This window comes from Saccoglossus kowalevskii, chromosome 20, assembly GCF_978046115.1.
Source record: "Saccoglossus kowalevskii chromosome 20, keSacKowa6.1, whole genome shotgun sequence".
NCBI lineage: Eukaryota > Metazoa > Hemichordata > Enteropneusta > Harrimaniidae > Saccoglossus > Saccoglossus kowalevskii.
The window spans coordinates 7,255,440-7,267,792 of record NC_140660.1 but is presented as its reverse complement, the minus strand read 5'-3'; the positions used below and the strand labels follow the sequence as shown (position 1 = coordinate 7,267,792).

Below are 12,353 nucleotides of genomic sequence, written 5' to 3'. Positions count from 1 at the left end.
ACATTGTTAGGACAACCGTGTACTTCGAAGGCAGTCCGAGGCTATTTTTTACTCTGGTCGTTGACTTCATTATCCCGTACTTGAAGAACAGCGATCATTATATACACATTGTCCGCTGTCGAAAATCAGGTGTTCAAATCTTCTTATTATTTACCATAACGTATTTTTTGTGGTTTCTGAACAAAACTTACTCAAAATCATATAAATAGGTTTTATTGACACCGTGACGTCATTAATATTGCGCATTTCAATAGACGTTTGAGTTTCTCTGGCTTCGAAAGCTATTTAGGCCCGAAGTGTATCACGAGCCTGAAAAAATAACAAGAAAATCGTTATTTCTGATCACCGACTGGTCAGTCGTTGTTGCTTTCAAGTTATAATCGGGATGTTCCATTTTTGTTTAAGTTGGAAGGTCCCGAATTTTAATCGGAAAGTCTCGGGATTTAATCGGAAGGCCCCGAGCTCAAATCCCTGTCGCTTGACTCAAAAACTAAACATTGAGCAGTTTTGCCGAACGCGGTATGTAACAGACCTAGCTATTGGCTGACATGACATGCTTGTGATTTGGGGCACACCTATATTTTAATATATTCTGCCACAATGTCTCGCTAACAATTGCGCAAATCTCAATTTTCTAGTCATTAAGTTATCTTCTCTGATTATTCACCATTAATCTTTTCACCACCAGGCTTTCTCGCCCATTTTTTTTGAACTTTTTTCTTAACAAAAAAAATTGGGTCAATCTTCAGTTTTAAATCAAAAAAATTGGCTATTTTTGTTGCAATCTTCTGAAGGAAAGTGCAGACTATAAACGGGACTATTTTGTGAATTTGTGATGAAAAGAACTGATGGTAAAAAGGTTAAAGTGCGTCTGACATGAGATGACAAAAAATTGTTATTACAACAATTTAACCTTTAATTCAATAACAAACGCCAGCTTTGTTTTCCAAAAAGTACCCCCCCTTTTTTAAAAAAAAATTATATGCGAGATATCATATTGAACCGTTAACAGTTAGGAGACGTTACTGTATGAGTCTCGCGCCGCTCAAATGAACGCGCTGAGTTTCAACCCCACTTGTGACCTTGGCGGAAACACTCTGGTCGAAGACCTCCGCTGAATAATCAAGACGGGGTCAACATAGACTCGAAAACTGAACGAGACCGGAAGACGCTCTTAAGCGTTAATGATTTCCGTTAGATTCGCAAACGCGTGATTGCGGTGACTTCCGGCGTTGAAGTGTCGGGTTATGCGATATAACACAGTTCGCAAAGACGGTCCGAAACAGGTCAGTAGAAGCACGGTTACTAAAAAGTAACCGTGGTAGAAGACAGAAGATTTTTTTCATTAGCGTGGGGGGGAAACAGAGGTGTTAATCTTAAAATCCATTGTCTATTCTTGTTTGTGATTGGTCCTGGTAACCGTGACGTTTGGGGGATCGTGAGGTAGCTCCGTCTTTCAGAATATGACATAATCAAGTTTTGGGTTTTGGGCGTTATTTTGGCATTAAAATGAGTAAATATTATATTGATCAATTATTAAAATAAACCCTTGGAAATAACAAAATAGCGTTCTAGTGGGAGGTCACTTGCTTTTGGATGGTGAATCTGTGTTGTCACTTCCGCTTGGGCGGCAAAACACACCAAGTCATTCTCGATCATTGCGTTGTAATGGTTTGGATGTCACTTTCGTTTGAACTGCAAATCTGCATCGTCACTTCAGTTTTGCTTCAAACTACTTCTTTTAGTGGGCGCCGCCGATTTCATTTGCGTGGCAAAATACGACAAAACCTACTCGACTAATCAAAATACGAATACATATATAACTAAACTGAAGTACATGGATATCTATATTAAAATGAAGTGCCGTCCGTCAAGCTGACAAATATGCCGGAATCTCTGTTGTTGAGTTACAGACCAACGTTCCAAAATTTGTTGTAGCTTAGCAACCACACCTACAGTGACTACCGACGGAAGGCTTTCACAATTGGAATGTTGGGTAATATGTGAAAACAATTGCCTTTCTCTGTCGCTACTATGAAAGAACGGTGCTCTTGATGAACCTTGTGTGAACGATGGTGAGGAAAGAACCAACAAACCAGCCTTAGTGCATGAGATCTTAGTTGCACGGTGCGAATAATTTCTGGAAAAAAAACTATTCTACTTTCAACTTTCAATATTGGCAAAGATTTTCTTCAGTATGAAATTGTAAGTTTACAAGATAAAAAAACAAACAAACGAGCCAACTGCCAACTCGGGCGCGAAGATTAACCGAATAGGCTTATCAGTCTCCATGACGAATATCAGACTACAAATGGTGACGTACAAATAGTGATTACTGATAATAAATGTAAATATATCAAACTTGTTGAGTTTCGATGCAATTTATTTTATTTATTTTATCGATGAAAACATCAATTTGTTGGATAATATATCATGTAATTTGGTTAAAATGAGAAGACTAACTATGACAGACTTAGGGAGTCTCAACGTACATGTTACCGCTAGTTACCGTTGACTATCAGTGATTGACAAATACTAGTATTTGACTGTAAATGTTTGGCTGATTCTAGTAGAACCCACAGCGCCGCTGCAATAGAATTCCAGATTACGTAATACATTTAACGTATGCCTCAAATATTCGTCTTCTAATACATATCTGTCAATCAAATTACTGACGATGCAGCGAACGAGGTCGCTAATTTGCATACGCAACTTTACAACCTTCGATTGTCCGGGCTTGCTTCATTGCAGTATTTGTCGACATTAGAAATAAAATGAACGTCTTGCAAAAACATTGTTCCTAAACGTCGCTACACATGTGCGGAGGCCTTGTCAGAAACAAATGTGTTACAATTCTCGTGTCGGAGACCTCGCGACGTCACATGATAGCGGTTGTTTGATTGACACAGTTAACACAATTTCTCATATATTCATTGGAGCGTGAATACAAACAGCCGTAAATGCTATTGAGCGTAATGACCATCGTGTCATTTTAAATAAAATATGACTACTTTTTGGGTCGGTGTATTGTGCGTGATTATGTAATGGCGTGACATTGAATCAGATGCCTCAGTGACCACCACGCTGGAACGATCACTGTCAATTCCCTCTTGAATCAGCAGCGTACCAGCATCGCCGAAATTGTACATACAGCAGACGTCTACTCTGATTTATGTCCATGAAAAGCCGAGTAAAGACCTTTCTGAAACATCCAGCATCACGTCTCGGCCATTGTGCTTTCATTATATTATGCTATAATTGATATATCGATTTCGATTGAAACTCGACGAATATTGCTTCGCACGCTTTTCTCTCGCGCACTTTATTTGTGGATAATCACTAATGGAGTCATTTTATGGCTACTTTTAGGACTGTGCCTGATTGGCTACCCAATCCCAACACCTAACCAATCAGGCCAATCCGAGAGAAGCTTACATTTTGACTTTTTTTTTTCGACGAACCAAATAGTGCCTTGTATCACAGTCTCTCTATCCGATAGAGGGTCTGTGCTTGTATGTATGCTTCGAGTCAACTGGATTAATGTGGTTGAATAGATGTCGGAGACAAGTGGGTTCGGCAGCTCGCCACCAAATTACGTGGACCTAAAAGGACCTAAATTAGGGTCGATATACTTAGTCATATACTAACACAAGATAGGAACGCTTCTCCACCATGAGAGTGGCGTGTGGGTGAGCGGGTTGTCAGTAATCGGTGGGGACAATATCCATAAACTATTCGAATTATTGCTATTTGTCAGCGTCGCCTGCGATGTCTCGAACACTCGTACGCACCGGATGTCACGTGACCATACAGGCGGTGAGTACCGGATGTCATGATTGCACTCAACTTATGCTTCGCATGATTTACAATATAAACATTCAAAGGAAAAAATCAACGATTTTATGTCATAATTAATTATTCATATTCGCCATTTGCGTTATTTCCTTTAACATCCTGAGACTAAGTGGAAAATAAACGTTTATTTTATTTATTTTTTTCATTTATGCTCATACATAATAGATTTTCTGTTTAACCAAGCCACAACGAGCTACACTTAGGGATAACCAATTTTATATATGGGGGGGGGGATATCGGTCAAAATTTCACACTACCGCGACAGGGATTTTCCTGAGAGCATGTGTGAACATTACTCTTTTTCAATAAAAAAAAAACTTCTGTTGACATGATTTTTTTTAATACTATTATTCTTCTTACAATAAAAAAAAACTTCTGTTGACATGACTATTTTTTATACTACATGTATTATTCTATCTCAATAAAAAAACTTATGTTGAATGAATATTTTTTTTATTATTGAGCCTGTGATTTTTCTATTAATTTCAGCCACCCCCCCGATTGCATTACCCTTTATCTCTATGGTTTCATTCATCGGTACACGGTCACTGTACCGAATTCTTGAAATATCGCGAGAATTGGATGATTATGAAAATATCGCGAGAATTAATTAGCCATTTCGTTTTGTTTCAATGGACACTAAAAAGTATCACAATGCACGATAGCGGTTTTGCCCACGCGAATCTTCGTTTCCCGTTTTAACCACGTGATCAAGTTATAAAAGGATAACCCCCTTTTTAATAATGCCATCAAAACTACGGCTGAGTTCCCGGAGAAGACTGATTTGTCGGAGTAGAGAAAACAAATCACGGTCGAACAAACATACACTATAAGAGCAAAGTCCACAGAACAAAGTCCACAGAATAATTTATTCTAGCGTAGAAAGTACGCCCCAGTGGAGACCGGATGTACTTTATATAAAACGACTGAACGCTATATTTTTTTAAATATTTATACGGAAGTATCATACAACTGTTTCCTTGCATTCAAACTAGTAGCGTGGAAAACGGGTTCGCGCATGCGTGAAGAGGCGTGGCGATCTGAAGCTTTCAAACATTCCACTGTGTTATGTTGGCACGAGTAAGAATCCACGTGGGAAAAGAAGAATGTTCGACTAAATTGTCATGGAAGAAATGAATTATGAGAGATATCTTGTTGAATATGAAGCCAGGATACCTGGACAATTAAAAAAAAATCACTGAATATTGCTTAGCCATCTTGAATTTTCAAGGTATAAGTTTCCGGGAGAGAAGGATGAACAATTAAGTACATAGTTTCCGGTCAGAAAGGTGCAGATTTTGTTTAAAGGGGCACCTTCCAGTTAAGCCTAATCTCACAACAGATTTACTTTCTGGATTAAAATAACAACGGATAACAAAAGATAGATTAACATTGTAAACAACATAAACAATAGTGTCCCATGATTCTTTGGTACAATCCATGGGATTGAGCGGTTCCCCTTTAGCAGTCTCTAGCGGCTTCGCCCTACATTTAGAAATAAAAATAACGTTCTCCGCTAATAAAATAATTAATCGTTTTGCCTGGAGGAAAAAAAGTGTCTATATAAACGAACCATTTTCATTGATTTGCATTGGCTTGATTGTCGTTCTATTTCACATAATGTCAGAATCAAATCATCTCAAACAAATAACGAAAATCGTCGCCATGTTTTAATATTTGTACAGCCTGTGAATAGAATATTATGTCAACTATCGCGAAAATTATTATACTGTATTTTCCCGAGAATTAAAAAAAAATAACATGCTTTAATTGATGAATGAATAGCACGTCTATATTCTCGGAATATTGACTCGATGCTTATTAGAAAGAAGTAAGTCGTTCAACTCACGCGAGATCTCGTGGGATTGTGATCTCACGGGAATATTTAAATTAATATTCTGTAAATGGCGCGACCATTGGTATGCGTTACGCGTCCCCGGAGTACAATCCATTCACACAAAAACATCGGTTTGCACACCGCGAGATTTGATAAACTAATAATAAAACATGCCTGACGACACAACGGCACGTATTTACTTAGCCACAAAAGGAGATTCACTTAGGTTCTTGTAGATTAACAAAGTACAAATATACACTCGGAAAGATAATGAAGTAAATATTGAATCAATTGTGAAGATTTCCAATTGGTTTTATATTTACTTTATGATGTTATTAATGAAAGTGATCACGTGAACGAGATTTCGCAGTGTTCTATACACGCTCGGTCGTGTGATATTCTTACCACCGTTAGCTTCAGTTTATTCCCGCCAAAATATATGTTCAACCTAGTTTTTTAAATATTTTGTACAATTTTGAAGATTTGAAGATAACTTTTGGACCACATTAATTCAGTTTTTTACTGTCAAGAAATCGTACTCAAAATAGAAGAGCATTGGACGTAAAAGCAAAAGTTTTTGGGACTTTTTCGTCCTAAATTATGGGATGGCGTGTACACCTTGTAATAATTGTTCTCCCGTAATGCAACCATATTATATTAAACAATTACGCACAAAGTTCAATTTAAATAATTAGAAAGTTTATCCAAACCAAATGTTATTTTCTTAGCTTATCAGCCCTTTCGAACAATATTTGTACATGATTTTGAAGTACAATTTATAGGAGTTATTATATTTATGATACCAATAATATACAAATAACAAGAATACACATTGGGGTGTGTTTAAACTATTTTTGGCGCATTCCTTATGATTGTTTTCATAATAACAATTAAATAGCAATTTTTGGCACACAAATAATACACAGTCACGGATCCACAACTCACGGGGCAATATTTGTGTAATACTAGTATACATTTCCTTATTGTGACATGCGCGATGAGTATTGAATATTTCCGGTTCCGGTGACATGATGTAACAATGTACCTTAGATGTAAATGGCCGCCGAGAGCGAGAGGTACGGGACTTGTGTTTATTCACAGTCCCTCTATCAGGGACTGTGGTTTATTATACGTCTCTGGTCTGGTCCGGTCAATGACAATCACCATGACGCCATTCTTGGTTTATGCAAATAAGGGAGAGTCATTTACACCTACAACATCACGCGTTTGATCGTGTCGGCCTCAGGCTGAACATTGGTTAGCCATTTAACTCCGAGTGTGTTGATACTACTAATAAAATACCGCAGGGAAAATAACGATCCACGAAAGTGGAATGGCGACTTCATGATTAAAGCGGGGGAGTCGTCACCTGCGCATGCGGCAGTCTGCCATAGCGTGTCGTTGTTTACAAACAGGCGTTTACCCATGAGTCTTTGCGTCTTTAGCGCGCGTTGTTATCGTCGCTTGGGATTCAATTCTCGCTTTTTTAGATGAAAATCGAGTCGATCAAGATATAATTTTGTTTCCGTGACATCATTGTCATCATTATTACGTCGAAGTTTATATACAAGGCGGAATTTGATACGCCAAAAACAAAACGATAAAATTGTCAACAACCAAGCTGTCCTCTGATTGGTCTGACTGAGAGATGTTAGGTTCGGGTAGCCAATCAGGCCAAATCTTGTAAATCTCGGCATGTAACGATTGTGGGCCGAGAAACAAATGATTCCACTCGTCGCAGCGAGAACAGCCTGACAATACCGCTCCTTATTTACCCTGACAGCGTTACATTGTCACGTCAACGAATACAGTGTCTACTGTAAAACATGTATTTTTAGCTAGCATGTTATTTAAGCTATTTTAGCTAATCTGTAATGTCGCTAATTCAAGATGTAGCTAATTTAACAGAAAGTATATTATCACAGGAAGATAGTTGACACTTTAGCTAAATTAGAATTTTGTTAATTCATGCCATGAGTCAAATCCGCTGAAATAGCATGCAGCTATTTCAACGTGTTCTACAGTAATTTGTATAAGTGTCTTTGTTGCTCAGCGCTGAATGAACACAACGCGACCACAATGTTGCCACCGTCACGTGGCAACACTATGGACATACCACGTGACGCGGTTACTGTTCTCAGGGGTACTTAGTTGTTTTATGATTTAATTGCATAGGTCCCCGTTGCGTAATTAGATTCAATTATCGTTTATTTCCCGCTGAACTATCAAAATAATTAAATTGTACTGCGTGAATTTGTTTTCACGCATTGATTAGATTAATTGATGGGATCATGAACAAAACGAAGCGGACGCGAAACAAGATAAAGCGCACGGAAAACGATAGGAGTTGGGAGAAAATAATAGGACTGTGGATAAGCACTGTAGTTTAAAGTCGTCGTGCCGCGTCCTGTTCGATATGGGACTCATAGCGACGTGTACAACGCGTGTAAAATACATTGTTTATTTACATGAAATTCAAACACGCGCTGCGCGACGACCACCGCGCTTTAAATCATTCCGAAAAAAAGAGTCGCACGTGATGGACCGGGTGATGCTGTGTCGAGTCTACATTAGTTAGTAAATAGCGACGAGATTGCTGTTTATCTAGGCTGAAAAGGAAAATATACATGGGTCTACACTTTGTTAACACAACATTAACTAATGTGATGTATACTTGTACATGTACTCGGTACTTAGACATAATTATTGTCAATTTCAGCGAACACAACAAGATGTTTTGGTGCATACTATAAGTAATAGTGGGTGGGAAATATTCTACCTATGGGAAGGACGCTTTATTTCTCTGCACACAGTTAAGCGGTCAGACATATTTTGGTGCGGGTTTTGATGAGTATTTATATTTTTCTTCATATAGCAAGCACTAGTAGTTTACAATGAGTCACTAAACAACCCAGCTTTTTTTAATAATTTGAATGGAAATGTTTGAGATTTTTGATTTTTATAAAGCGGCTGTTTCCTCAGCTCACTTTTCATTTTCATATCTCGCTGCTGTTTTATTTATTTATTTTATCTGTTTATTGAATTCGGTCGATACTACCTCCAAAAATATATATTAAAGCAACATCTAAATGAATTTCACCATGAGTATTATAAAAAGGAATTCGAAATTGTTATATATACTAGTATGTAACGGATTTTGTGTTTATTTATTTGTCGGTGATAAATGCACTGTTTCATGGGAAAATTTGTGTCATTTAAGTTAATTTTTTTATATAATCCGCCGAACTGAAATAAACTGCTAAACCTACCATCTCCAGGCACCACAGCGCATTGTGTAGGTTCCCGGCGTTCAATGACCTGCATAGGAAACCTCTATCGAAAAATATCAAACAGTTGTGTTTAAAAAAATGATTGCAAGTTTTTTCTCTGCTCATCATAACTCTCTCACATTCCTTTGCACGCAACCCCTGAGAAAAACCCTTGTCTACCGGGCCCAAATTAATAGGGAGTAACACACAGTATTGGAAGACCTGTCCACCAATCACACGAGAGCTGAAAAATACCAACAAAATATTTGTTGTTGTACTTAAGGTAGAAGCCTACTCAGAATTTATTCATTTTGCAACAAACTGTACTCCAAGGCAATATAGGGATATTGACTTAAAAAAAAGTTGGGGGTCACCAGCCTTATTTTCGAGATATTGATGGTTTTATTTTAGTGGAAAGTCGCCATTTTGGCATTATCATAATGCTTTTACCATAGGTTCCTATGGCAGAGATATTATGCAATATCTCAAAATCTAGCCTGGTGACATAGGCTGAAAAAATCATATATTGTTAATGAAGGAGTACTTTTTGTTGTTCTGATTTTTTTTTTTAATCTGGGTTTTAAAAAGTGTCAACAAATTTTTCTTTAACATTGTGTTCTATGGAATTGTTCTAAAAATAGCGATTTTCAAGAAATATTAGAACACGTTTGTCTAAAAACTTAACTGTAACACACAAAATAATGCTATTTCATTGTACCATGAGACATTAGCTTCATGATTGTACATAATAAACTAATGAACATTGTCATGAGATTTATGACCAATTTTGTCAAAAAATTGTGAGTAGGCTTCTACCTTAACAAATGAGCTTAGCACTAAACATTTGTTGGATTAAGCATGGAAGGTACTAACGTGGATTAACATAGGATTTAGATCGTGTTATATCTAAACCTCACTTGGAATAACTCAGGCTGTAATCATGGCTTACAACTGATGGGATATCGACGCCTTCAGTTCCCGGAAACAAAAAAGAAAACATTCGCAACTTTTAGATTCGAACCGCGCGCGAGCTATCCGATTGTAACACGCGAGTGTCACGGTTGATTTCGTGGTCATCGCTCTCACGACACCGTTTAGATGTATCACAGAGTGACTGTAGTTGTATCCTGACTCGGTGATTCGCCGTTATATCCGTCGCTGCCAGGTATCCGCACGTTATGGCGAGTTGTACGCGTGCTTCAGCACTTATAAAGCCTTACTACGAGAATCAAAGATATCTTTTTTTTATTTTTACGGAGGCGCAATTGGATAGCAACGGAGACGCAACGGATCAATGCCACTCCCCACTCAAAGCTGGCAAGGTTTCGAGCTTCGCACAAAGCACACTCGTAACACGCGGACACAATACCGTTGTCATTGACGAACTATTGAATAACTCGAGACAGGTTTCAACAATTGAGCAGATCGATTGTTCGAAAACAATAACATTGGTTTCAGTCATCCTAGCGCCTGTTGTAACTCGTATACATACGGGTTTTTTTTTTTGGACAGACTTGTGTCATTGCTGCCCGGCCGATGAAGAATTGGTACCGTGTGATGCGACTAAATATGCGACAGTTTCCCGGATGTTAAAATAAAATTAAATGAAAGATCCTACCTCTCCTCCTGTATTCGTCGACGTCCATATCGTCAACGTTTTTTTTTTATCACAGTTGCCTGAAGTCTATATTAAGTGAAAGTTGTATAGCGACGATCAGCGGCGGAAGAAAATCAATTAATGCAGGTGATTGGAAAACCGGTGACCGGTACGGTGAGTGCCGAGGTGACGGCGTTGCGGGTTGTGCACTGACTTTCTGACTGACAAGTGAATGGAGATGTAGCGAAGACAGTCGTATATATATACACGCAGTGGACAGATACACTTTCACATTCGTCAATCCGTTGACATGCTTGCTCCACGCCCACAATTAATTAGACGGACCCCCTAGCCTGTTCGAGTTTGCCCGCCTCGCGATTTGACGTGAATATGAATACGTTCCTCGCCCAAGTAAAGGGCCCGCAGACGTCATCCGCTAAGTGACGTCACGACATAGTGAGTTTATTCAAAACAGGGACTAAATTGCTGGGTTATTGATGGAGATAAGGATGCGTCGTTTTACGCACGAATGTGGATTAATCCGAACATCATTGCTCTCAAAGGACGCTCCCCTAGTGACGGTATTGCTGTTTACGTACGTTTTTTTATCATCGTTTCTGTCGGAACAGTTGACTAAGCAGAGACGAATTCATTCTATTAATAAATACGATCATATGTAACATCAAACATAACTTTACGTTTATAAACGACAATTACATAAATTTGGAAATCGTGCTAAATACATACACACGCACGGACGCACATACACATACTACGGTCACTGCGTAACGGCCACGAGGAGTCAATTAACATTTAACGAAAAGTTCAGTCATTTCGTCATCCAATTGACATCACCGTCATCTGGAGTAAAGAGGAAAAGTGGTTTGTGTCATTTCTATGATTCTCCAGTTGAGTGGAGACATATACAGAATTTAATACTCCTGTTTGCCTGAAACAAGCTGTCTCTCTATTGGTCTGCCTCTTAGGTGTTAGGGTTGGATAGCCAATCGGTCAGAATCTTGTAAATAGCGATTCGCATTGACTCTGATTCTGCCGCTTTTTTGCAAGACATCAAATTCTGGATCACGTCGTTCCTTTGGTGCTATTCGTTGCCATGGCACCTGCGATGGTACCATATAATTGGAAATAAATTGACATTACCGTACATTCAAAAAATAATTATGATGATAAAGGGTCTCGTAATTCCAATCATGGAAATGGTCAATGCAAGCTGACGATAACAAACCAATTTAAAGGGCGGTGGTCGTCGCGCCGCGCATGTGCGACATTTGTGTTATGGAGCGACGACTACCGCCCTTTAAGCGCAAAAGTCAACATGTCTAATCTTTCACAGAATAAAACTTCATAATTTTGTAAATTTAATTCCCCAAATTCCGATCAAAACTGTAGCTCGGTCAAATATTTGATCAAAAAGAAAAACATACAAATATTGCACTAAAATTTTGGCGCATGTAGGGTTAACAATATTTATCCTATATTTTATTTTGATATACGCAATTATTATGATGAGTGTACACTTAATGCGTTCAATGAACGATTAAAAAACAATTTTCTCAAAGAAATAATCAACTGCGTAAACATTAACGCATTTTAATATACTGGTACGTACCAATAATTATAATTGTTTATGAATTAACCGATCATTAACATTTATTTCATTAAAATAAACATTTTCAGTTTCCGATAAAACAATGCGTATATTAAAAATCAATGTCGAACACATAAACTATAAGACATTATTACTCCTTACTGCATGGTTTCTATAAATAGCCCC

At 38.1% G+C, this 12,353-nt stretch overlaps 1 protein-coding gene across 1 annotated transcript in view; it reads right to left on the bottom strand.

Annotated features, from left to right (window-relative positions):
* Positions 1-10,627, bottom strand: part of LOC100313635 (histidine decarboxylase) — a 38,974-nt gene extending 28,347 nt beyond the window's left edge. The window contains exon 1 of the mRNA NM_001168096.1: positions 10,580-10,627. Coding sequence (NP_001161568.1) covers positions 10,580-10,607 — 28 coding nt within the window. The 5' untranslated portion in view covers positions 10,608-10,627. The remainder of the gene's footprint in view (positions 1-10,579) is intronic.
* Between the last annotated feature and the right edge of the window lie 1,726 nt (positions 10,628-12,353).